We start from the raw sequence: 27425 nt of genomic DNA on the forward strand, positions 1-27425 counted from the left end.
CTCCTGTATCTATTATCAGTCACTCCCATTCTACCTCCCTTCCCTCCCCCCACCGTCCAGTTCATGGCCACCACTCCTCTACTTTCTAGCTCTGTGATTTTGTCTACTCTGGTCACTTCATAGCAGTGGAATCCTACATGTTATAGTCTTCTGTGACTTTTTATTTCACCTCGCATCATGTTTCCAAGGATTAGCCAAGTGGTAGATTGTATCAGTACTTCCTGTCCTTTTGGCCAAATAATATTCTTTTTGTATGGACATAGCAGATTTTATTTTTTGATTCAGCAAGTGATGAGCATTTTGGTTGTTTCCACTCGTTGGCTATTATGAATAATACTGCTGTGGACATATGAGTACAAGATTTGCATGGACATAGGTTTTCATTTCCTTGGGTAAATAGGAGTGGAATTGCTTGGTCATATAACTAACTCTAGGTGTAGCCTCTTGAGGAACTGCCCAACTGTTCTACAGAGCAGCTACACAATTTCACATTCCAGCCAGCAATGAATGAGGGTTCCAATTTTCCACATCATCACTGACATTTGTTATTGTCCATCTTTCTTATTATAGCCTCTCTAGTGTGTCTGAAGTGGTATCTCGTCATATTTTGATCTGTACTTCCCTAATAATTAATGATGTTATACATCTTTTCATATTCTTATTGGCCATTTATAGCTTCTTTGCAGAAATGTCTGTTCACATCCTTTACCCCTGTAAAATTGGATGTTTTTTTCTTGTTGAGTTGTAAGACTCCTTAATATTTTCTGGGTACTAGTCCCCATGATTTGCAAATGTTTTCTCACATTCTGTGGGCTGTCTTTTCACTTTCTTGATGGTGTCTCCTTACTTTTTTTCTTCCAATTTATTTTACCATCTTAACCATTGTTAAGTGTACACTCAGTTGTATTAAATACATTCATAATGTTGGCTATCATCACTACTATCCAGCCTCAGACTCTTCATCTTGTAAACCTGAAACTCTGTACTCAGTAATCTATAAATCCCGATGGCCTTCTTCCACCCAGCCCCTAGCAACTGCCATTCTACTTTCTTCTCTATGATTTTGACTACTCTGACTACCTCATATAGTGGAATCATACAGTACTTGTCTTTTTGTGACTGGCTTATTTCACTTAGCATGATGTTGTCAAGGTTCATTCATGTTGCAGCATGTTGCAGAATCTCCTTTTTAAGGGTGAATATATTCCATGATATATACATACCATACTTTGCTCATCCATTCATCCCTCGATGGACACTTAAGTCCATCGATGGACACTAGCTATTGTGAATAATGCTGCTATGATAATGGACATACAAATGGACATCAACACCCTGTGTTAGATTCTTTTGGGTATATACCCAGAAGTGGAATAGCTGGATCATATAATAATTCTATTTTTCATTTTTGAGGAACCACCATATTGTATTCCACAGCGGGTGTACCATTTTACATTCCCACCAACAGTATACGAGGGTCCCAGTTTTCTCCACATCCTCTCCAACACTTATTTTCTGAGGACTTGTTTGTTTTTGATAGTTGCCATCCTAATGATAGTTGCCACTATAGTTTTGATTTGCATCTCCCTAATGATTAATGATTGTTGAGTATCTTTTCATGTGCGTAGAGGTCATCTGTGTATCTTCTTTGGCAAAATGTTTATTTGAATCCTTTGCCCATTTTTTGAATGAGGTTTTTAAATTGTTGTTGAGATTTAGGATTTCTCTATATATTCTGGATATTAATATCTTACCAGATATATAATTTGCAAATATCTGCTCCCATTTTGTACTTTGCCTCTTTACTGTTCATAATGGTTTTCAATGCTCTAATTTTTTTTTTATGAAGTCCATTTTGTGTATTTTGTCTTTTGTTGCTTGTGCCTTGGTGTCATATGTGAGAAATCTTTGCCAAATCCAGTGCCATGAAACTTGTGCCTTATGTTGTCTTTTAAGAGTTTTAAGAGACAAGTCCTGTAAATAGAGATTTTGTAAATTAGTAGCAATGCTATGGTGATAAGGCTTTTGAGCCAGCTCCAAACTTTTCTGCCCATTCCACTGGGTACGAGGCAGCCTGCTTTCCATAGCTACTGTAGTTGAGATGATGTGGTTTCGAAGGCTTGTGGGGACCGGAGGAGAGGGATACGGCTATAGGGCAATTAAAACTTCACATAGCATGGAAACAACCAAAGTGTCCTTCGATAGATGCTTGGATAAAGAAGTTGTGATATATAAACACAATGGAATACTATTCTGCCATAAGAAAAGATGAAATAGTACCATTTGCGACAACATGGATGGATCTTGAGATTATTATGGTGAGCGAAAAAGAGTCAGAAAAAGTTTAGAACCATATGATTTCACTGATATGTGGTGTATAAAAATGAAAACAACAAAAGAACAAGACAAGTAAATGAAGAAACAAAAACTCATAGACACAGACAATAGTTTAGTGGTTACCAGAGGGTAAGGGGGTAGGATGAGGGTAAAGGGATCCAATATATGGTGATGGAAAAAACAACAACAAAAAACTTCACATAGTCACTGCTGTTGCCAAGACTCGGCCGTCTTATTGTTTTTGTTTTTAAATAAACAAGTTTACTTGAGATGGTTCCGTGACTTTGATTACTTTCCATACTTCCAAAAAAAAGTTGATTTGCACTATTTTTGCCAGCTTTTATGGAGAAGGGAATTTCTGGAGAACCTTACTTTAACATTTTGGAAGTGGTTCCCATGGTACTTCTTAACTTCATATAAACCCATATGAATGTAGTGTTTACATGTGGCCTCTTTGTTCCACAGAGTATTTAAGTTTACTAACAGTGTTGGTGTGCTGCTATAGTTCCTTCCTTTCCATTGCTCTACAAGGTATGCCTGTTAAGTTCACCAACTTGCCATGTGCATTTCCATTGGCAGCACTGTACAAACAGCTCAGTAAGGTTTCATAACCTTGGTATATTAGTGTCTCACAGCTGCGTTCATATCGATGTGTGGTGGTGTCTTGTTGAGTGCCGTTCATTATTGTTGTTGCGTGTATTTGTGTGCCCTTGTGAGAATGTCGGAGCTTGAATTAGAGCAATGAACACACATTAAATTTCCTGTTAAACTTGGAAAGAATGGAAGTGAAATCACGGATATGTTAGTCCAAGTTTATGAGGATAATGTCATGAAGAAAACCACAGTGTACAAACGGATTAAACGTTTTTCTGAGGGGAAAGAACACGTCACCGATGAAGAGAGGTCAGGGTGGCCAGTAACAAACAGAACTGAAGAAAGCATTGCAAACATTTTTCAAATTGTGCACCAAAATCGTTGGCTGACTGTGAGAAGCATAGCCGACCAAGTAAACATCGATAAACAGGAAAATCTTAATTGAAAATGTTGGCATGAGAAAGGTGTGTGCAAAAATGGTCCCGAAGGAGCTCACTGATGACAAATGCAAAGGAGAGAGGAAGTTTGCCAAGACCTTTTGGAGAGGCAAGATGGTATTTTGGGCCATGTTATCACTGGTGATGAAAGATGGGTGTACCAATATAACCCTGAAACAAAGCGTCAAAGTATACAATGGAAGTCAGCCAATTCTCCACGACGAAAAAAGTTCCTTCAGTCCAAATCAAAAGTCAAAACAATGCTGCTAACCTTTTTTAATATCAGCGGGATTATTAATTATGAATTTGTACCAACTGGAAAACAGCCAAGTTTACTATTTGGAAGTGCTTGAAAAGGCCGCGTGAAAAAGTTAGACAAACACGACCTGAACTTGTCGCCAATAATTCATGGCTCTTGCATCATGGCAATGCATCAGCTCATACTGCACTGTCTGTGAGGGAGTTTTTAGCCAGTAAACAAATAACTGTATTCGAACACCCTCCCTACTCACCTGATCTGGCCCCAATGACTTCTTTCTTTACCCAAAGATAAAGGAAATACTGAAAGGAAGACATTTTGATGACACTCAGGACATCAAGGGTAATACAATGACAGCTCTGATGGCCAATCCAGAAAAGGAGTTCTAAAATTCCTTTGAGGGGTGGACTAGGCACTGGCATTGGTGCATAGCTTCCCAAGGGGAGTACTTCGAAGGTGACCATAGTAATACTCAGCGATGAGCTATATAGCACTTTCTCTGGGGTGAGTTCGCGAACTTAATTATCAGACCTCATACACTCGTATTTCTCTGTGACTCCATCGCAGTTTAACATCCTTTTATTATCTGTGAATACAGGGTTCTTTCCTTTGGCATTACTCTGAAGAGTGCTCCTATGACCATTACTGTCCAGTAACAAAAAGCAGGAATTTCTAGGGCATTTACGTAAGAGTAAAGTAGCTAAGTTACAGGGTACTTGAGACTTCGATTTAACTAGAAAATGGAAAGTCTTAGTTCAAAGCGGCATGCCAGTTTACATTTCTATAGCAGTTTCTGAGAGTGTCCGTGTTCCACGGTAATACTTGGAATTTTCAGTCTTACACGGCCAGTCTTGTGGGTATGTAGTGAGATGTCTTTGTGGCTAAACAATCTGCATTTCTCTGAATCCTAATGGGGTTGAACACCTTCAGAAATGTTTTGGACTCATTCTTTCTATTCTAACTCCACTAGAATAAGCTTTCATCCCCACCCATCCATCCAAACTGCTTTACTCCAGGATACCAATGAATAACTAACTCTCTATCGTCAAATCAAATGATCAGACTCAGGCCTCACCTTATGGACCTGTCAGCAGCATTGAAAAGATAAAATAACGGGTATGTTCTGACTTACCTTTGCAAAGAATCACTCTGTCTGCTGAGTGGAAAAGAAGCTCCTGGGGGAGCCAGAGTGGAAGCGAAGAGAGCAGCTGAAGACTTCTGCAGCTGCCTAGGAGGGAGTTGATGGGGACTTGCAGTGCATTGGAGTTGCGGGTGGTGATCAGAGGTCACATTCTGGAGGTCACGTTTGAAGGAAGAGCCAAGAGAGTTCATGAATGGACTGGATTTGTAGTGTAAAACTTTTATTGAAACACTTTCTTCTCATGGTTTTCAGGACAACACTCTCTCTCGATGGTCCCCCAACCACACTGGCCCCTCTACCTCCCACTTCTTTCCTGAATCCTCTTCATGTTCTCAGCATCTACACATGGAACGCCCTGGAACCCAGTCCTCATGCCGTCCTGGGACCTCTTCCCTTCTAGCATCTCACTCCCTGGGCAGTATCACCCGGTTCCATGGCTGGAATGTCATCTATACTCCGACAACTCTCAAATACACATCTCTAGCCGACTTCTCTCCTGAATTCCAGAGTCACTCAACTTGCTGCCTGGCGGACGGGTCCACTTGGGTGTTTAATAGGCATCTCAAGCTAAACCTGTCCAACACCTGCCCTTTCCACACACATCCCCATCTCAGTAAACGGCACCTCCATTCATGCACTTGCTCAGGGCAAAGCTGCTGGAGACGTCCTTTTGCTGCCTTTTCTCAGTTTCCATCTGCTCCATCAACAAATCCTTTTAGCTTTACCTCACAGTAACCAGCTCAGCCTCTTCTCACCACCACCACTCAACCATCTCCTAAAGGCTTCCAACAGGCCAGCGTGGCACATTTCAGGACTGTCTAAGGGTTCTCTGCTGCTGCCCCTGCCTGTTCCTTACTTACGTAGCACATGGAGTGATCCTTCCATCCTTCTCACCTCCGGTCACTCCAAACCTCCTCGGGTCAGGTTTGTCATTTTTAAAATTTTTGTTGAATCAGTGACTTTGTCTTAATTCCTACTATTTCCACAGTACTAGAACAGTTCGTAGGTACAGATCAAGAGCAGTGGAAGAAAGAAAGAATGAGTGAATGAATAGCGAGTGGCAACATGTATCAGTCCCTTAGACTTCTGTAAAAAGCATGAAGCTTGGACAGTGGGCCTGGAATGTGCACAGCCTGTGCTGAGCCATTTGCACATGAAGGACAGATGATATGGTCAGACGAGGAGAAAGCTGGAATGCTTGATGTAGGATCCAAGAAGCAGGATTGCTTTAATGGTTAATGCCACCATGGTGTTGAGGGGGGCTGTGAGGACAATAGTAAAGTCCCTCGCAGTCTTCCCCGTAACGAGGCCCAAGGCAGTGATTGCACATTAACCACATCAGTTCCTCACCTCCCGGGATTTACAGTTTAGCAGAGGACATAGCATATGTTTGCAAATGACCATGTGGTAGGTCAGAATATCAAGGAAATTCAGATTTATGACTTGGTTGTGGATCAATCTTATCCTTGCTCAACAACTTATTATTAGTAATTACATCGATCATCCTGTTGGATTTTCGATCTTCTCAGCACTGGAGCCCGTGCTGTTTGCCAGGCTGTGCCCTGGATACCAGCACACACGGTACCTAATTTAACTTCTCAAGCACTCTGTGAGAGGCATCCTTTGTATAGCCCTTTCCCGAGGAGGAAACCCAGGCCCACAGATGCCAAGTTCCTTGTCTGAGCCCTGTCAGCCAAAAGGTAACACCTGGGACTTCGGGACAGCAATGGGAAAGCCCCATCATTCCCAAGAAAGATGACTTTCTTCTTTTAGAGAGGGCTATTTTCTGCTCTCGGGATTGGATTTGTTAGGCTGGAAGAACACAAGTCTCAAAGCTCACACAGATCTCATGCTGTTGGCATCCAAGGAGAACAAAAGAGCTGTCATACTTAGGACAGGTGCTCTGTTTTCTCTTAGGCTTGAGTTGTTTTGTCAAACAGTTTTAGATAGTTACATTGGTTATAAAAACATGTAACATGACAACAGAGATGATTGCTGGAAAGAAGGTTTGAATAAAACTAACAGATTCTTAGGTTGGGTGCTGTGTTATATAAAATGTAAATACTTCAGTGTAGACTCTCAGTAGTTGATACTGTGCTGTTGCAGCTGCTTTATTGTTCCTATAAAGACTCCTGTCTGTAAGCTTTCCTTACATCATGACATGGCAGTTACCTCAGTGTTTGTATCCATTCTCATTTGTAAAAAGCAAATAATTACTTGGTAGCCTTGCTTTATTTGGCATATTTGCATTTCTGTATTTTTATAAGCACCTAATTTATCCATGGAGCTCTGTGTAAAGGATGGCCTTGGGGCTTGGGTGGACAAGGGGAGAGCCTATTCTTCTGTGCCCTGGCACTGACACTCTGCCTTTTTCATGGGAAACTGTCTGCACGACCACCCAACCCATGATTATTAGGTGACTGAAAATGCATTACTAGGAGAAATGTGGTTTCAGAGTTTATTCCTTTGTCTCCTACAAAGTTTTCTTCCCATTACTCCACTGATGCATGAGTACCTCCAGAATTTGAGATTTTGAGAACATGTTCCATGAGTAAACACATTTCTCATTCTCAAAGTACCAATTGGAAATTTCACTCAACGGCAAGGATACTTATGTACTCCCTGTTCTACAGGAAACCACCACTTGATGGTCTGTTTCAGGTTGACTCTCCTATAGGTTCTTTCCATGAGTGTCCTCAAAGAGAACCCATGTTTCATTCAGAAGAGTAGAGAAAGGTGCACTTTGAAGAGCCTCACTGGAGCTGTGCGCGTTGCACTAAATAGGCCTGTGGAACGAACAGTAAGGTAGTTCAGTGGAAACAAGGCTGTGATGAAAAGCCTAGCATGGTAAGAAGATGTGGTGAGGACAGAGGCCATGAGGACAGAGGTTCTTCCTGTTAGACATCCTGATACGAATGAGGAAAGGCTTCCTTTCGAAAGTCATGGGGAACGGTTGGAAATGGACAAGAGGAGGCAATTGTCAGTTTTTGAGTACCACAGCAAGTTTACATTTTCTACTTTGGATAAGGGAGGGGGGCGGGGAATGATGGAAGTTCCTGAACTCCAGACCGTGGGGACAAAATCAGTGTGTGGGGAATCTTACTAAGGACATTACAGAGCCCAGTTAGATTATAGCACTGCAACAGGCATGAGGCTGCAAACACTTGGTCAGTCACGATTCCACCTCTCGTGTTTTCTTCTTAAACAATTTAAAAAATATTTACTAACTGTGAGAAGAGTCACTGTGGCTGTGTCACTTCACACAAATTGATTCAAGATTTTCCTATCCTCATATATTTCATTCCAGCATAGATTCATGCAAGACTTCCATAATTTTATTAAATAACAAAAGTGGAATTGGATCTGTTTAAAACTTTTCCCTACTTCAAAAACATTTAAAGCTCTCAAGTGACGACCAACTAATAGTGTGTTTTCATCATGAATCTTGATCTTCTGGCATACATTCTGAGATTTGGTTACAGCAGGTCTCGTGACCTGGAAACTTAACATAACTGAAGGCGTGAAGGCTTGAGTTTGGATTTTGCTCTGAAGTTTAGTTTTGTCCCACCAAAAGTAATGAACATGAGCTTCTTGAAAGCAGAAACCAGGTCTTACTCCTCTTTCATTTGCTCTTTTTCTGCTCACATAGGGTGGATAGTTAGCAGAGGGACTCAGCACCTTTGCTGCCAGGGACTGAAGCTCAGTAACTTCCCTGAGATTCAGAACAGCCAACCGGTAGCAACACTGCACCTGAGCAAGGTTTTTGTTGTGTCACACCTAGGGCCTTGCAAGTGGCATCCATGGAAGGAAGTTACCCTCCTATTTTAAGGGTGACTCTCGTTAAATCCTTCCCTTGGGCAACATTTACTGAGCTCCTCAGTGAGCTGGGCCCTCAGATACAAACCTGCCACTCTATGTCAGAATGTAATGGGGAAGACGCCACTTTCATCGATGACTCCACAGTGAAGTGGGTCACGACAGAGATCGGCATCCATTTGTAAGGCTTTTGTTTCATTAGTCACCGACGAAGAAGCCATGTTCTGGGCAAGTAAGGACATACTGATATTCTTCCCGGTCACTTACTTTTCTACTGAAGGAAAGGCTCAGGAGACAGTGGAGAACATGGATTCAGTGATACCTGGGGCAGGGTATAGGTTCCACCTCTTATTAGCTCTAGAGCAAAACTCTGGTCTCTGTTTCCTCAGTACAAGATGGATGTCACATAGCATGAATGGGAGGATAAATACAGATAACGAATAGAAAGTGTCTATTTAGTAGTGTCTTGCACGGATGAGTAATTTTATCACACGCACTTTGTGCTCTCTTGACAAATAACTACCATATCAAAGTATTGTTACCTGTATTTGAGATATTCCTATGAATTGTCAGTAAACAAAATAATCAACTTCAATGTAGAATTTAAGAGAAAAAAAATCAAGGGAAAGAAACAAATCCTCTGACGTGAACTCAGTACTTGCCTGGATTGGGTATTCCTGCCTCATGCTCCCAGACCCAGGGTGATCAGTGCCGTGAATCACATATAACCCTTTCCCAAGACTCCCAAAATAAAGAAACCCCATATACTAGGCTGCATGGAGTCTGAAGTGATGCTTCATCTGAAAATAACCTTTTATTTATTTATTTTAAATTACCTCTATGTCATGAATAGAAACTTTTAGGGCAAATTACTCAACAGATGGTCCTAAATTAACGCATTGTTGTCACTGGGGTGAATAATCCAGTGATAATAATATAAGTACGGATAATTATATCAAACAAGGTAGATGGAAGATGGTATGCCCCAAAAAATAATTTCACATCAAAAATTGGCCTACATGAAACAAGACATTGATAGCAATGATCCATGAGAAAGGCTTAAATAAATCATTTCATGAAATGAGAAAAAGCAAAAATATAGAATGTTATGTACGATTTCATATGAATATATAATCAAATTACTAAAATAATGCTTCTGTAGACTGTATGTATAGTCCTGTCAGAGCCTCTGGAGCCATCAATTCTCACTTCACCTTGGCCTCTCTAAGCCTTTCATTGCCACTCAGTGCTTGAGGTGTTTGGTATTATTTGGGTTCTTCCTCCATTACTCTGCTTCCTTTGGTTGTTCCTGTCCTTCACCTGCTACCTGTTCTGTATCAGGCTCTGCTGGGGCATTCTCTGGTGGTACAGACCCCACCGTTGAAAGGAACCCCTCTGCTGGGGCATTCTCTGGTGGTACAGACCCCACCGTTGAAAGGAACCCCTCTGCTGGGGCATTCTCTGGTGGTACAGACCCCACCGTTGAAAGGAACCCCTCTGCTGGGGCATTCTCTGGTGGTACAGACCCCACCGTTGAAAGGAACCCCTCTGCTGGGGCATTCTCTGGTGGTACAGACCCCACCGTTGAAAGGAACCCCTCTGCTGGGGCATGCTCCAGTAGTGAAAATCCCCCCAGTGATGGGGCCCTCTCTGTGACTGCTGATTCTATTTCTGATTCCTTTGGTAGGAGACTCTCTGACTTTGCGCTGGATTCTTCTGAACTCTCCTCTCCCCCAGGGGGCTCTACTGACTCAATTCCAGCACTGAGGGCAATGAAAAATATTACTATCAACAATATCAGTAAAAGAATTGACGGGAATACAAAAATCAAAATGTTCCAATATGGACCTTCAATGTCACGTTTAGCAGGACGGCCACTTCCATCTGCAATCTCATTTTCATCAGCTGGTTTGCCAGGGGGACCACTGTCCACACTGCCCCCATTACCTGGAGTTCTGCAGTCAGGAGGCGCATAGCCATCGTCACAATGGCAGTGCTTTAAATTGTTGCATACTCCTTTCCCGTTACACATTTCCTCTGGTTTGCAGTCATAGTTGAGCTCGGTATAATCAGTGCAGGAGCTATTCATGCAGACTTTCTTTGGGGCACAGAGAGTGCCAGATTGCGTGTTCCCATCGTCAAGGACATCAGTAGTGTTACAGGCATCCATGCTCCAGCAGTAGTCATCTTCGTAAGGAATCTGGATCACAGTGTGATGGGGTTTGATTGATGGTAGCTGTTTAAGGTCTGTGCATACAATTTTCCCACAAAATGCATTATCATCAGAACACTTCAGATATCTTGATGTTGCTGAGGTGGGACGGCCACAGTTTCCAAACCGGTCCCCTTTGCTATTTACTAAAATATAACAGGCTTCCGGGGCAGATCTTGCAGGGGACCCATATATATCCATGCATTGATTATCAGGGTTCTTACAGCGACCCGCAGCACAATAGTAAATTCTGTCACACGATGTGCCATCTTGCTTGTAGCTGTCTGTGGGGCATTTGCTAGAGGAACCATCACAATACTCCGGGAGGTCACACTCTCCCACAGCAGGACGGCACGTGAATCCTTTGTATCTCAGTCGACAGTTAGAACAGCAGAGTCCGTCGCTGCAGTGTGCCTGCCCCTTCAGCTGACACATGTTGTCACAGCACGGGTCACTGTAGCAGGCAGAACCACAGTCACACTGCTCACTGTCCTCCACCACGCCATTTCCACAGTAGGAATCCCGACGCCAGCGGCCTCTGCGCCGAGGGTTGTTAAACAGGCAGGCCCCTTTGTGCTCCCGCAGGAACTGGGAGAAGTAGTCAGAGCTGCAGTTGCTGAAGCCACTTTCTTTAGTGATAGTCTCGTGCATGAGGCCAAAGGGTCTGTCTTCACAAACGCAGGCCGAGTGGTCGTGCTGAATACCCAAGTTGTGCCCAAGCTCGTGGACCATGAGCGCCGCAAACAGGAGGACATCTTCATGATGGAAGGATTCAACGGCCGCTGCAAAGCCCCTCGAACAGGCACCACTGAGAAATGCCTGTCCCGTGCCCTCTGCAGGATGCTGTCCAACAATCATGTGGGCAACGTCATGCTTCACCCGACGGAGGAGCTTCTCCTGTCTCCAGCTATTGAAATTCCTGAGTGTAACTTGCAGGTCCCCTGGCACCTCTACGAGGTCCCCCTCGGTCCAAATCTCCATTCCAGCCAGCACCACCTCTGTGTTTATTCCCCTCGTGAAGCTGTTGGCCAGAGCAATGATGTCCACCACTCTCTGGACGGTCTCACTGACGTTACTGCCCCACATCTGGAACCGCTGGTTGTTGACCACGACGACCATCTCCACGTACTTGGTGTGTGACCACAAGGAGGACAGCGCCTGTGGACTGCCAGGCTTCCCGCTCTCGTGGTGCCGGCTGCTGGACGCCACCTGGCGGTCTTTGGCGGCGACACTGCAGGACACTGGAGCTTCATGTGCCATGGCGTACAACACGTGTTCAAACCGTTTGGAAGAGTTGATGGGCTGGATGCCGTAGGATTTTGCCTCCTTAATCAGGATGCCCCTGAGGCCTGAACAGGTGTTGACAGAAACAAAGGACCGCGGGACTCCTTCTATGTAGCCTTCATAGTGACAGTCGTGTGAGATGAAAGGCGCTTCCTGCCTCACGATGCCGTTGTGGTAGCTGAAGACCGGAAAGTTAGTCACAAAATAGTCTCTCTTCACCTTCAGGTGTATCAGCTGCTTCTGGCCCTGCATCAGTATCACGTAGGCTGCCTTTCCCCCTGGCTCTTCCCCTCCCTCAACTGTCAGACTCCTGGGGATGACTGTTTCATAGGCAGAATAATACACTGATGCCAGGTCACAGTACATGCTTGGCAGGAAACTCAGTACCAACAACAGCATGATCCTCACCCTGACATGTGAGGATCCTGGCTCTGGCCCCAGCCTCAAGCCCTTCATCTGCAGAGCCCACGTCTGAAACTTTATCTTACCCTCTTCCAAGGCCACTTGGTTCTTCCATAGAGAAGGTAGTATAGAGGCAGGCTCTGTCACAGAGGCTGCCACTGACATGGCCCCAGTGAACCAGTGGAGGACGCGGGGCCTGTGTCCATCAGCGGCAGCTCTCCCTGACACGCTGATCCTTGGAGACTCAGGTATTATCCCCAGCTCTGTGCTGGTTCCCTCATGGGTGACTGCTGCCCAGCTCTGAGTCTTCCAGACTTGGGGGCTGTGTTTCTATTCTTGCTTCTCTCTCTCTTGGCCTTCAGTAGTTTCCTTACTATGTGACTTCCTTCCAACTGCAACAGCTTTAAGGCTCCTTGGCTATGTTCCCTTTACTCTCACAGACACACATACCGAGAAGGCCTGTAATGCTTCATCCAGTTCTCTAAGTCTGGCAAATGCTCCTTACCCTCGGTCCAGGGAACACCACTCCTGATATCCGTTAATCTGCTCATTCTCAGAAACTCAACATTCTGGTAGGAGGTTGGGGGAGGGGACAGGGATTCCTTGGGATCTCTGAGCAGGACAAAGTTCTCCGTTGCCCACTGATACTTTTCCTCATTTCTGTAGTATTCGGGGTACTGTTTGTCAGTCCAACCCTTCTTTGTCAGTGTCTGATTTTTTTTTTTTTAAATCATATGTGACTACACAAATTCTCCCTCATTAGCCTTTGTTCATAACAGATGAATTTAGGCATTTTATATCTGCATAGAAACATAATTTTTCTCTACTAAGAAGTTTACACAGATACAGTAACTGTTAAATGAAATGAGCTGTTTCACTTAGAGGTATAGAAGTGACTAGAATCAAAGTTCAATTCCTCCCAATTGTCCCAAAGTAAAGTCTGATTAGCTCTGGGTATCTAGTTACTATTTCATCAAGAAAATAAAAGTGGACTCTATAAGACCTTTTAAAAAGATTTCTTCACTTTTGTAACTCAAATTGAACTGTAATGTCTGTGGAAGTCCTGGGATTTGGTTTTGATGTCAATTTCCTGGTATATTTAGCAGTACAAATTTAAAGGGAATGCCCTATCCACATTCCTTGCCCAGTCATTCTGCTGTGCATTCTAATAAGAAGTAAAATAAGACTCTACATCTCTTATCTTCCATAAAAATAATTTATATTAAGTCAAATATTTACAATATAAAACCTTTAAAATAAAGATTATGAGTACAAGTTTGACACTCAGAAATGGGGAAATGCCCTATCTAATTCAAAAAGGAATGGTATGCTACCACAGGATCTCAGATATAAGCATGACAGCATGTCAACTCATTACCCCACATTAATATTTAATTCCTAATATATTCGTAGATGATAAAATTTATCATTAGCATCTAACAAGAAAATGTATACTGTCATATGACAACCCCATTAAAAAATTTACAGAAAAACAGGTGAAATGATTTCTAGCTGGATTTCTTTTCTTGTATTTTATATGAGGAAAGTCTCTTAAAATTATGTGATTTAGAAATTATCACAGATTTAAGGTGTTTCACTGTGTCTTAGCCAAAACAGGGAGGGCAGATTAGGTTAAGTCATTTTGTGGGATGAAAAAAAAGCAAATCAATAATAAAAGAACACCTCTATTTTTTAAATAAATAAAAATATAATTAAAATTAAATACCCAATTTTCCAATTCTCAAATTGAAACACATTTTCTTCAATAAATAACACGCGCACACAGGCATTCATACACAAGAGCTGATTTAAATCATTTGACTTCTTTAACCAATAATTCCTTCAACTTGTTCTTTCTCAAACGAATACAAGAACAAAACTCTTTTTTATGTTTCAGGCAATAAATTTCTCCAGATATTCTCCTATGCTTATATGTTAGCCAGAAAGATATACAAGTTGTTCTACATCAAGCAGATGTGTAACTGTGGTTTTAGTAAGCAGAGGGTTAGCAAATCAAGTGGCAAAACTGGAGACTCTAACCTCCTGCCTGAGAAATGATTCTATAATGTGAACTTCTCACAGGTATAGGCATTAGAGAGACAAGCCAGAAGAGAGAACGATTTTTGTCTCCTACTTTACATGTGAATTTTGCTTCATCAGTAAACATTACTGGCATGTTAAGGCAGGGCAGTATTTGGTACTAACATACAAACAAATTCCACAAAGAAAACTCCACTTTGAAGACCAAACAGTGCTGAGTCCTTTGGGAGCTATTGTTTTGTCAAGGAGCTCTGTCCAGGGTTGGGTAGGACCCACTTTTGAGTTACAACAGCTGGAGCATTGTCCAGAGAATTCAAACTTCCAGCTTGGTGCTCATCTGGACATGTCTGGACACAACACACATTTGGGGGCCAGATTCATTCAACCTGAAACAACTGAAACATGGGTAACTGCTGTTCAGAGTAAAAGGAAACATCATTTTGAACACCCTTTCAGATCATGCCTAAAATTCACTACACACTGAAGGAAAAAAATCATCCTGAGCCTTTAGAAGAAACGCAAATAAACTGGAGAAGTTGATGGTAGTCTGGGCATGCTAGAGGTTTACTCTGGAAAATAAAAAGGATAACAAAATTAATTACTGCCTACCTCTCCACAGTGAATGCTGAACCTTTACTCTAAGATAAGAAAAACAACAGGTGTTCAGTTGTTCTAGAAACAAGTAGTTTTTCCTGATTGCAAGAAGTGATATGTAGGGCATTTCACTGAAAAATAGAATAATTCAACTCTCAGCTGAGTTTTCTGGTTGGTAAATAAGAAAACATTTTGTTTTCCTCTGCTGCCTAATTCTTAAATTTTGCCACATTTAAAAGTATTAAATTCTCCTGATGGGATATCCATTTATAACAGTTATCAGTCACCTAAGATTAGTGAGCCTTACCTCAAAAACTACCTTGAATTACAAATTCTCCAACATAAAGGGAACCAATGTAATAGATAATTCTTAAAAGATACTTTGTATTATTATCATATATTTCCATAGTCAGGCACACACATACATGAGGCATACTAACCAGCTGTAACCTTGAAGACATACTCAGCAAAACGGAAGAGTCAGAAAATAAGTTAGCTCTGGGCGGCCGGATGGCTCAGCTGGTTAGAACGCGAGCTCTCAGCAACAAGGTTGCCGGTTCAATTCCCACATGGGATGGTGGGCTGTGCCCCCTGCAACTAAAGATTGAAAATGGCAACTGGACCTGGAGCTGAGCTGCGCCCTCCACAACCAGATTGAAGGACAACTACTTGGAGCTCATGGGCCCTGGAGAAACACACTGTTCCCCAATATTCCCAAATAAATAAATAAATTTTTAAAGAAGAAAACAAGTTAGCTCTGTGGAATAGATTTTGATTGAAGAGAATGTGATGGGGTAAAGCTGAATAACTGAGCCTACTCATCTTCCTGTTCTGCCAATTGGAGTCTGCTTATTGGCTCTTCTATTTACCAACACAGGTACCCACCAAAAAGGCTAAAAAGATAATTAAATAAACATGGTTTGTTATGGAAGCCCATTTCCACAACAAAAAAAAACAGAAAAGCACCCAGCCTTGTTTTCCATTCAAACACCTGAACTCTGGACCAGAACTATGCTTCCTGAAAATGAAGGTTACAGACAAAATAAATACAGCCAGGGGATGCCAACATGATACCCAGGTAGCAACATTACCAAGAAAAGGGCATCTTTAAGAGAAAGAAACTGGACCATTTTAGATGCTAATCCAATAGTCTAGTTTTCATGATGTGTAACTTTCTCAAAAAAATCATCCCATAACGGGGCCAGAAGAACAGGAATAGGAAATAAGAAGCAATGCAGCTGGGGAAGGCTGCAGAGAAGGAGGGAGGACAAAGTAGGCTCTCAGGGAGAAGGAAACCGAAGCTTTGATTAAACATGAAAAGAATAAACTCAAAAGAGAATCCATCAGACTTAAGAAACATACCAATACCTTTTTAACAAATACGGCAAAAAAGAAATGTTACCACTTTTCTCTTGGGAATTAGGGACCAGAGAAATGAAGACTCAACTCCCTGCCTCTTCCGTCATGGTAGATGGCATCCTGTGAATTTCAGCAGGTAGTCTGCAACATGGATCCACAAAAATTTCTTGGCACCAGAGCTAATCTACCAGTAGTGCAGAAAGTAAATACACAGGGCAACTGAAACCAAATTCCACAGTATTTGATTCAACTGTTTACTAAGCAGAAAGATCAGTATAGTTGGTCCTTTGTCTACCGCTGGCAAATGGTTTTTGTATACTTTATTACAAATAAAACAATCTTGCTTGACAATATCATCTGTCATCTTACAAACATATGACTAAACAGTCCTAAAGTAACAGCATGTCTCTAGGAACTGAGCTTTTCTTATAAACAAACAAATGAATTGTACTATTAGTAAATACTGTATCTAAATCTATACAGCATCTTTAAGCAATGTGAAAATGAAATTATGATTTATTAATTTACATAAAAATTACTTTATACATTAAAGAATTTTTCAAATTGTAAAAAAACAAAGTCTGAAGCTGTCATTGGGATTCATGGGACGTGGTTTGCTCTTCTATCACCTGCTTCACAATTTCTGCCAGTTTTAATCGATCTACCTTATCTGTGAATCCACGACCTGAAACCCAAAAAAAGAAAAAGGTCAATCTCCAAACCATTTGGGAGGTCACAGATTCGTGATAGGGACCCAATAAGATACACGTTACCAGTGTCAAATTCACCCTCACCAATGAACTAACCATCCCTAACACTGATCAAAAGCAGTTCAGATCCCCTATTTTGCAGGAAGCAGTCGAGCAGTTCCATTAACCTGGCAGTAAAAATCCAATGTTCACTACAACAGCAAAGAAGGCAATCATGAAGAGAAGGATCTTTGTTATAGGTATGCTGACAAAGGACTCATATCCAGAATATATGAAGAACTCCGACACATCTCTAAGAAGGATATAACTCAATAGAAAAGGCACTTCACAAACGAGGAAATCTAAATGGCCAATAAACATTTTTAAAGTGCTCAAGCTCATCAGTCATCAGGGAAAGGCAAAGTGAAATGACACTGCAATGTTAGTACATACTAACCAGAATGACTAAAATAAAAAAGACAATAGCAAGTGTTGGTATGGAGGCAGAATAAATAGAACCCTCAAATACTGCTAGTAGAAGCATCAACCAGCACAACCACTTTGAAAACTAGTGGCAGTACCTACTAAAGCTAAACAGATGAAAACCCCCATGAACCAGCAATTCCAATCCTAGGTATGTGAGAAATAAGGTTATCAAAATATTTATCAAAAGATATACACACGAGCATTCATAGCTGCTCTTTTCTTCATTACCAAAACTTGACAACCCAAATGTCTATTCAACAGAATATACATACGTATATGTATATGTACATGTATATGTGTATATGTGTTTATATATATGTAGATACATATGTATGGTGTATATATATATGAGAGAAATATATATTGAGAATATATGGACAATGAAAATGATTTGCTGCTACACACAGCTATATGGCTAACTCTCACAAATATAAAGTTAACTAAAGTAAGCCAGACACAAAAGAACACAGACTTGTCTGATTCCATTTACATAAAATATGAAACCAGGCAAAATTATAATGCTAGCAATCAGGATCATAATTACCCCTCGGGGAAGGAGGTAGTGATTAGAAAAGGGCCCATGTTCCACTGCACGTTCTGGGTGCTGTTACAGGGGAGTGTTCACTTTGTGAAAATTCATTAAAAGCGCAGACTTCATTTTCTTTTCTGTACTGGTATTTCAAAATCTTAAAGAAGAAAAAACCAAAACCCTAGGGAAGCTAATCTTTTCCAAGTATGGGAATGACCAGGCCAGCACTTTGGATTTCTCATGGCCGAGAGCCAGCCAGGCAATGAAGTCGAAGAGTTTCCTCACTTCCCCAAGCATCCTGTAGCTTAAGTCTAGTTAGGTCACTAAACTAGAAAGACAGGACAAAAAAGCAGTTCAAGAAATATAACTCTACCTTGTTTGCCTGGGGAAAAAATTTCAACAAGCAGCAGACTTGGAAAACTCTCTCCTCTTTAGTGAAACAACTCTTCTCTAAGCTTAGCAGATCAGCAAGGCGGACTTCTGGGTATTTTGCCCTTTCTCCCCTTCGGAGTGTACTGCTCCTGAGTGATCTGGGGAACAGCTCAGGTATCTGACAGAGTTCTGAGATCTGAGGGGATTTTGCCCAAGCTGTGTGTGACAGGGGCTCTACTGTTGAATCTGCAACACATAATTTATTTGAACTGTGGAAAATAAGTGAAAGGGCCAGATGTCCAGAGAGCCTGGACAGTTAATATAGGGCTAACCCTTGCCCCACAACACTCTGCTCACTTTTCAGCCTCATGTCGCCTGAAAATAGCCCCAGTTCAGCCCCCAGAGATTCTACATGTTCTGAACATAATCCCTTCCCTGAATTCCCGGGGAAAGGAGTGACGAGGCTCCTACCATTCCAGCTGAAGCTTTGCAGAGTATCTCTTAGGAGTTTGCATTCCCGGTTATACTTCCAAGCCTCTTGCATTACTTCATTCAGTTTCTCATCTTCATTCTCTCCTATTGATAAAGACAAAGAATAAGTTGCACTTCTCTGCAGGCTCCTGGGACTTTAGTGTCACAGATGGAAGGACATGATGTTCACCTTGTTGAGAATTGCTAACTTTACCAGATACTGTTGTCACCCTGCACTATACACAGACCACTTCTGGTCTTCGAACTCTTCTACTGGTACAGCCTCACACAAATCCTCTGATGGCCTCAGAGTCTTAGCATTGGGGGATGGGAAACAGGCAGTGTCAGACTCTACTGCTGAGCAAAAACAGCTCAGGTCTCTGGTTAACCTAAGAGACCAAGAAGGGAGGGAGAAAAGGCTAGGTAGGCTACCTTCTTTCTCCTAAGCTCATTTCTCATTTCTTACTCTGGAAGTCTATGTGACAGAAACTATGTGAGTTCTTTTAAAATGCAAGGAAGCTAGGAAGACAGGTCAATCTAACAGTTTTCTGGCCTATTACTTGAAGCACCTCATGCATCTGCTGAGGAAAGCCCATCACACCCTGCCGAGTGGAGAAAGAACATACTAAAAGCGAGCTCACACTCAAGAATCCATGTGTAAATCACACTCTACCCATGACATGAGTAGCAGCAGGGGCCACTTCTGACCTTGGGGGGGTATTCTCTATTCACAGTTAATAAAGGCTCTGGAAATGAAGTTTCCTGACCCTGTCCCCATTTCCCATTCTCCATCCCATGCCCTCATTAACAAACTAAGAAAGTATAAAATTACATGCTGTACTGGACATTGGCAATTAAACCTAAATTAGAAATTTCACAGAAAACCTAAGGAAGGGTAGAACTTACCACATTTTTGAGTTCCTACCGTCCACTCTTTTTAGTGGGCACAAACTATATTAATATAGTTATTTTCTTACACACAAAGATGAAACAGACAACCTCAAATTAAACCACTCCTTATGTCATGTGCACGTGTGCACGCACACACACACTCACACACATAGCATTCGTAAATGGTGTGACCTTTACCAGCCTGGGGGAGAATACACTGAGCAATCACATCTCGGAGCTTTTCCAAGGCAACATTTGAATCCTCGGCTCCATTCTCACGGTCGTGGATATAAACACCATCCTTTGGCTTGGTGCTTTAAAAGTTTGGGAGAAAAATAAAAACAAGGTGAGACCCCAAAACCCAATAGATGTTAGCTCTAAGCATAAGGCAACAGATTTTTCAGACAAATAATTAACTATAGAATATCTCCAATTTCTGACACTATTTAAAGAGCTTCTCCCTTCCATCCTCTTAAGAAGCAAAAGAAGGACAGACCCCTGGCTGACCTTTCCAATGTCTACTGAGCCACTTCAGCCATGAAGGAGAACCAACTAAATAAGCTCAGTTACCCGAGTAACTTCCTCTTCCTCAGAATGGGGTTGTTCACAGAGTGCAGGGGCTTGAGGCTGACTTTCAGGTCCTGGATTCGCATGTTGGCCAGCTGCTCTGCATGGGCCTGCTGGATGCCTGCAACCACCGCCTGCATGCAAACACTGTCCTCAGTTTCTCCCATTCATGTCTGAGCACCCACAAAGCCAATCTAAGAGTGGAAAGGAGCTCAAAAAGGGCAGTTTCACTCTTATGCTGGCTGTATACAAATTTAGATCAAGCAGAGGATTCTTCCCCGGGGATCACCAGGACCCAGGGAATACTAGCCCTTTTTCCCTGCGGGGGGGTGGGGGGAGGAAAGGCGGGGGGGCAGGGGGGACACGGAAATCAAGTAAGCAATGCTAACAAGTCATTGGCAAGAGCAAGTGTAAAGAAAGGCACACATGTCCACCAGGGAAAAGGCTGGCAGGTTATAGCCGGAGACACCTCCCAGACTGGCATTTACTCACTGCCCCCACAGTGTTGATAGGCACCTCAGCCCTGCCAGCTCAGAACCCCGACCGTTTCACACTGTGAGCGTGGCAGACCCTCAAGAACTGAGCTATAAGCCAGTCAATTAATTTACAATGAGAAGTAACCATCATGAAGTGTAGAAACTCTTGAAGTCTGTGTCTTTATGACCAGTACGTGCTCACTATGGGCAGACCAATGAGGGGAGGCAAATACACAACAGAAAGTTTGGTAAAAATGAGATGATCCTGTTTTCGTATTTTAAAAAAAGACAAACTCTGAGTGTGTGTGTGTGTGTGTGTGTGTGTGTCCCCAGAAAAAGATTAGGAAGGATACATCAAGCCATAGATTACCTCACCTCTAGGGGGTGAGATTGAGGCAAGGGAACGAAAGGGAACTTTTGCTTTTTATTTTATGTATCTCTGTATTGTTTAAATTTCAACAATCAAATTTGACCATTTAATAACGTAGCTCCTTGGTAAGCACACGTGAGATAAGGAAGAGTTCAGACTCATTTACAGGAACTGTAATAGCTGGCCCTCACTATACCCCTCTGGACCCTCACATCTATCTCTTCATTAGTGATGGCTCATCCAAAAAGATGGGAGTAGTTCAAGGTTGTAAACTCAGGCTCCATCTCCTAGGCAGGGCTTAGATGGACACTACTCAATATCTGCATAGGTGGCCATTTTTCTATACTTCCAAAGCTGACCAACCCACAGCATGACCACAACATTCTTTAAAAATAGGAATATACTGTCACACTGCAGTTTCATCTTACAGGCCCAAGAGCCAGTCTTTCTTATTAAGAAGATTCTGCTTATCCATATACTTGGCTTCATTATGCACTAATTTTAAAGTAACTACAGAAGGCAATTATGTCTTCATTTCCAAGATCTTGAAGAAGCTACATTGTAACCCACATGTGCTGATGACCAGAAGATCTAAGTAATCCCTCTGTATTTTGGACTGACCAACCCATTTTTGGACTAATAGGCATATTTAATCCAGGAAGATAACTGTATACAAATCAGGATGGCAGAGAACTCGGTTCCTTCCAGCTCTCCTTTCTCTTCCACATTCCAGCTAAATTACAGGAGGTCTTAGCATTCTCTTTTCCTATTAGCTTATTCTTTGTCACACTTCAACACCATCCCTTCTAAGCCGGTAACATTCAAGTCTGTGCCTTTGCCTCCTGGCCACTCTGGTTCCACACCACACATCTCATTCAAGTGTCCATCTGCCACTTTATATAAAACCTAGGAGACTTCCCTTCACTCAAACCAGCCTCGTTCTTGATTTCCCTGTTTGTCGATGGTTATCACCAAATGTGCCAACCCCTGCCCCCTTATATATACCTAACCAGTGACCAAAAATTGTAGAAATTTGTCTTCAAGAGTACTGAGCCTACTTATTCATCCATCACTACTTCTCTGCTCCTAAAGCCACTGTCAGCTTCTTGATTACTGCAGACGTCCTAGGTTGGCAGGCCTGCAAGTCTGTCTGACCATCCACCATCCCATACCTTCCCTGTGGCAAATCTCTTCACAGGAATCTACAATGGCCTCTGAATAATATCCTAAGACTACACCCCTATCTACTTTCAAAGCCTGACCCTGCCACACCTGTTCACCGACTTCCCATGAATGAAGCCAGGCCGTTTTTCCCACTGATGGTCATAGGGAGAGTCCTCCTTTGAGTGTTGTGTTCCCTTAGTGTATATTTACTGGGCTGTGATCTGGTCTTTTATGGAAAGAAGCTCTTTATTTCTGATCCTGATTTTCAGGAAACCAGAGATGATTCTCTGGGAATGACCGCATGCTCTGCATTGTTTTGTCTGCAACCCCTCCCTGAGTTAAGTCCCAGCATTCCTTCTCAACACAGCCTTTGTAGCTAACAAAAATAAGCGTCATTCAAAACCTTATCCATCATCAGCTGAGCAGAAGGTAGCACGTTATCCAGGGCCTCAGTTGAGTTTAGCCAGGGGTGGTCCAACACTCCCTCGATGGTGAGTCTTTCCTCTGGTTTCACCTTCAAGAGCCTGTGGAGAAAGAGCCAACAGGGCTGCCACGCACAGTTGCTTCCAGAAGGCCAGGAAGGTCCTGAGTGTGGCTCTAACCAGCTCTAGCTTCTGACTTTCTGCCAGCTCCTACAGGCCCAGGCTTGCCACCTGCAGGGCAGGGGTGGGGTTCTAGTCCCTCACCGTGTCCATAGGTGGTCCTTCTTCTCTGTACTAGATAAAGAGAGATCAGAGTGGTAGGAAAAGGCTTAGTCCAATGACACTTCAGACTGAGTTCTGGGTTCAGTAAGATAACCCTACATATGGCTTGTAGTTCCTGTAACCTTTAATCTCCATATTGATGTTTTCAGGACTAATGCACTAAGAGTGTTCTTTTGGCTGACAGAGGCTATCGAATTAGTCAAAGGGTATGGAGGTTCTAAAAATCCAGGATGTTACCATGTGGCAAGAAATGAACCCTTTACTCCAGAGACATAGAAAGCTAAACATCTAGAGTCTGAGAAGGGGATGGCATTTCCTTCTAAGCCTAATGTGGTGCTCTGATCCTGCTTCTTTACATGTCATCCATTCATGCTGATGCAATTCCTAGCTCACCTCAGCATGTTCCCTGGGCTATCTGCGGCATCTCCTTCCAACTACATATCCTCCCATCCCAAATGTCAGGGTCAGACAACAGTCCTACTTTCTCTTGCATGTTCTCTGGAAAGTTCTGGCTCATTCTGAACAAAAAGCTTCGGATGCTAAAGAAAAGATTAATTAAAGAAAAGAATCCCAAGGCTGAAAGAAGATAATGTTGCTCTAGGGACAGAAAATATATCCTACAGAACTGGCAGAGAACTCCTCAGAGGAGACTAATGTTTTGGTTAGGCAGGTGAGACTGTAGCATGGGAAGACAGATGATCTCTCCACCCTCCTAAAACACTTCACTTGTGTGTTTTAGAAATTAGTCCCTCTTTGTATACACATAGACTCCTAACCAACAGGATAAGCTCCCTTTCAAAAGGGAGGAATCTCCACAGAGAAATGGCTGTGCTGTCAGGAGACAGTTCCCAGGTGCTGCCCCTTTAATGCCCATCTTCATCACATTACAGATGAAGAAACTGAAACCAAAGAAGGAGAAATTGCTCAGTGAAACCCAGCAGTAGGAATACCAGAACACTGCCCAAATCGCAGGCAGCTGAGCCTCCTACACAGGTGAGCAGAAAAGGCAAATGTACCTCAAATTTAGGTCTGACTTTTTACCTACTCCAGGTACCAAAGGACTCTGAATGTTAACTCTCCGTCATCTACTCACTAGCCCCAATTCTAAATCTTCCCATCTTAATATATATCAGAGCAACCAACTAGCAGTGAGAAGGCCGGAAGGTGGGGTCCAGGCCCCATATCCTCAATCATATACTCCCATAGCAGCCAAGGAATGAAAAGCCAGAAGCATCGCTGTCACCTTAGCACCCTAGTTCAGTTCCTGGCATCATGTCTGTTCCAAATGACTGGCTTACACGAAGAGGGCACACCAGGGGGGTCATCATTTAAGGTCCTACATTAATGCTCACAGAGGCACTGGCTACCAGAGGGAGCAAGGCTCCCTTTTCACTGAGGTGTGGGCACTGAGAACTCGCATCTCAGGCTCCAGGGATAAGATTTCTGTGATGCTAGACAGGAAGGAGCATGCCTGGGAAACAAATGACTTTTCCTACCCACATTCCCTTTTGCTCCGCCACGTTAAGGCCTCCTTGGTCTCCCTGCCCAGGGACCCGGGGACTCACTTCCTCACAACATCTTTGGCCATCTCTGAGATCTGGCTCCACTCTTCCTCTGGGAACTCAAAACTGCCTGTCATGATCTTTCTCCGCATATCCTTTGGGATAGTCCGACTGTGGTGTCTGGAGTAAAAAGGAGGGTATCCGCACAACATCACGTAGATAATCACCCCTAGGGACCACAGATCACAGCTCTGAAAACAAAAAGAAAATGGTCATTCATCACAGAGGCACCGCTCCAAAATAAAAGCCCCAGGACTGGTCCAGACATACACAGACTGATATCTCCAAGGAATCACTTAATAGAAACTGGAAAAGTTTCAGGAAGTCTTAGGAGAATAAACCTTACACTCCATATTTTTAATATGCCGCCAACACTACATATATATACACACTAGCACACAAGGTCAGTCTGGGGCAAAGTAAACAGTCACTTCAGTTGTCAGGGCTTCAGCCCAAGCTGCATTTTGATCCTTGGGTACAGATGCAGGATACTGTCCCCAGCCAGAGGGGTAACAGATAGAAGCCAGTTGGTTGTGAAACATATACTCTGTCAACCAGGGCAGGGTTGTCGGTGCAGGAACAGAGCAGGTAACATACAGGTAGGCTGACACCATAATACAACAAGTCATTTCATAAAGGCCCAAAGCAGTTTGACACAGATCAAAGAGAGGCATGAGAAGGAAGACCAGGAAAAGCATTCCTGAGATGCTCTGAGAGAAGCCTGGAAAATGGGGTGTCTCAGCTACTCTCACCCATGTTTTGGCATCAGACTAATGGATATCTGTGGATGACATGACCCACGCTGCAGAACATAATGATAAAATTATAGAGGTGAAAAGGAATCTTGAAAATAGTTCAAATCCCTCACTTTACACATGAGGAAACTGATACTACAGAGAGCTTTTCATCTCTAAGACCATTTTGTCAAAAGTGAAAGTAAGTGACCTAACCAAAATCTAGCAGCTCAGTAGTGCTAGAGCTAGAATAAGTTTCCTGGCCTACTGCCTCTTTTTTTCTTTTTTTTTTAAATTAAGGTTGATGCATTTATTTAATTTTCAAATATTATATCTCATTACGTATTTTTTAAAAATTGTATAAAAATTATTTGTAAATGTAGAATTCAGTGCTCACTTAATTGCCAATATAAAGATCATATCTAGACCAACATATATGCACATTCAAAAGTAATATGAACTTTTCATCATTTCAACATTATTCATCTGGAGTGGGTAATTTTTATGAATGCCATGCTAATTCATGAGCACCAGTAGATTCACAAAATGAAACAGGAAGAGAAGAAAAATAATACTGGGAAATAACATATCACACATGAATCCACTGCGTTCATGCTGAGAAGATTTTAGCAAGTAAATTAATCTGTTACCTAAGTGCTTCTACTACCCAACTTCTGCTCACACTGGGAAGCAAGAAGGAAGCAGTTTCTGACTCACAGACTCAGATCAGCACAGCCCTCAGACCTCAGTACATAGGGGCCAGCTGCCCATAGTCTGCATTTAAAAGGCAAGAACCTGTGGAACAGTGATTACTTGGGGACCAAACAGTGTTAATCATGAAAGTAGATGCTGAAGGTTCTGGTCACGCTATGCCAGTGTTAAGTGCAGGGGCCTGAGTGGCAGAGGAGCGTGTGTGTGCGTGTGCATTAGGACTATGTGGGGCCCTGGAAAGTGTGGGACCTAGGAAGAGCTGGCCTACTGCCTTTGTACCATTCTCAGCTCCTTGTGTCATCTAAATCCAGCCTTGAGTCCCCAAGCAGCATCATTTTTTCCTGATCTATTCGGCAACTCCAGGACCTGTTTCAAGAGGGCCTAACTCTTGTGCTTTAGAACAGAGGTTTGATGTGTAGGCTACAGAGTAACAACTGTGATGGTACCAGGTAATGCTTAGGGGCACTTGCAACGTGTACTAGACACTATTCCAAGTTGGGTATTTTATGGGGTAAGAAAGAACGGTACTATAAATGGCTATGGAATGTTCTCAGAAATGGCCTTCACCTCAAAAAAGGACAACCCCATCTTTTAAATGTGGTCACTGGACCACTGGATGCACAAAATGGAACAGAAAGAAAAGAAAAATAATACTGGGAAATAATATATCACAGGAATGCATTGTTTCCTAATAAATACCCTACAGGTGACCATAGCCCTTGGTTCCTGCAGCAAAACCTAAATTGGTTAGAATCTTATTTCATCAGACAAAAACTTGAATTCTAAATATTAGGTTGGTGCAAAAGTAACTGCGGTTTAAAAGGTGAAAAATAATTGCAAAAACCGCAATTACTTTTGCACCAACCTAATACTATTCTGTGTGTGGCTGCTTGCCTCCATTTGGATAGGAATATAGAGGATAAGAATGGAATTAGCCACATTCCCAGAGGGCCACAACACCTCACAGAAGAGAGGGTACACCCAAGGGGTGAAGATAAATATCTCTTCCCCTACCTTGTTATAAGTGTAGGGCGTTGGCGAGGTAGGTATGATGCCAGATTTCTCCTTCTGATGCCTTCTCTGTGCCTCTAGTACCTGTCAGAGTCAAACCAAAGGGGACACTTACTGAAAATCACACCAGTGACACACAACATCAGACAGACTGCTGCTGGGAGGCTGAAAAGGGTAGACACTGGAAAGTCAACAGTCAAAAAAACTCCACAT

General features: G+C 42.5%; 3 protein-coding genes across 14 annotated transcripts in view; 1 reads left to right on the plus strand and 2 right to left on the minus strand.

Annotated features, from left to right (window-relative positions):
• Nucleotides 1–27425, plus strand: part of TMEM116 (transmembrane protein 116) — a 114390-nt gene that overhangs the window by 70555 nt on the left and 16410 nt on the right. Inside the window, exon 11 of one of the 2 annotated variants that reach the window (XM_088801019.1) lies at nucleotides 24085–24187. The exons of the other annotated variant lie outside the window; for it this stretch is intronic. Coding sequence (XP_088657145.1) covers nucleotides 24085–24138 — 54 coding nt within the window. The 3' untranslated portion in view covers nucleotides 24139–24187. The remainder of the gene's footprint in view (nucleotides 1–24084; nucleotides 24188–27425) is intronic. 2 annotated transcript variants of the gene reach the window in all.
• MAPKAPK5 (MAPK activated protein kinase 5) overlaps nucleotides 1–27425 on the minus strand; it is a 104199-nt gene that overhangs the window by 59959 nt on the left and 16815 nt on the right. For 2 of the 11 annotated variants that reach the window (XM_074321058.2, XM_019733883.3), the window contains 7 exons: nucleotides 27216–27296; nucleotides 24760–24947; nucleotides 22894–23014; nucleotides 20484–20614; nucleotides 20106–20227; nucleotides 19023–19127; nucleotides 16974–17160 (listed from right to left, as the gene is read on the minus strand). In XM_074321058.2, coding sequence (XP_074177159.1) covers nucleotides 17066–17160; nucleotides 19023–19127; nucleotides 20106–20227; nucleotides 20484–20614; nucleotides 22894–23014; nucleotides 24760–24947; nucleotides 27216–27296 — 843 coding nt within the window. In that variant the 3' untranslated portion in view covers nucleotides 16974–17065. The other 9 variants (XM_088801018.1, XM_088801016.1, XM_088801015.1 and 6 more) reach the window with 9 other exon arrangements.
• Nucleotides 9374–13539, minus strand: LOC141569138 (disintegrin and metalloproteinase domain-containing protein 1a-like). Its single transcript, XM_074321051.2, has one exon. The coding sequence runs from the start codon at nucleotides 12645–12647 to the stop codon at nucleotides 9870–9872; it is 2778 nt and encodes a 925-aa protein (XP_074177152.2). The 5' UTR covers nucleotides 12648–13539; the 3' UTR covers nucleotides 9374–9869.

Source organism: Rhinolophus sinicus, chromosome 9 (assembly GCF_057876585.1).
Source record: "Rhinolophus sinicus isolate RSI-liver-muscle chromosome 9, RSI-T2T, whole genome shotgun sequence".
In the NCBI taxonomy this organism is placed as follows: domain Eukaryota; kingdom Metazoa; phylum Chordata; class Mammalia; order Chiroptera; family Rhinolophidae; genus Rhinolophus; species Rhinolophus sinicus.

What these genes read in the sequence shown, in the direction of transcription:
- LOC141569138 (XM_074321051.2), bottom strand. Translation starts at nt 12,647, where the DNA reads ATGTCAGTGGCAGCCTCTGTGACAGAGCCTGCCTCTATACTACCTTCT.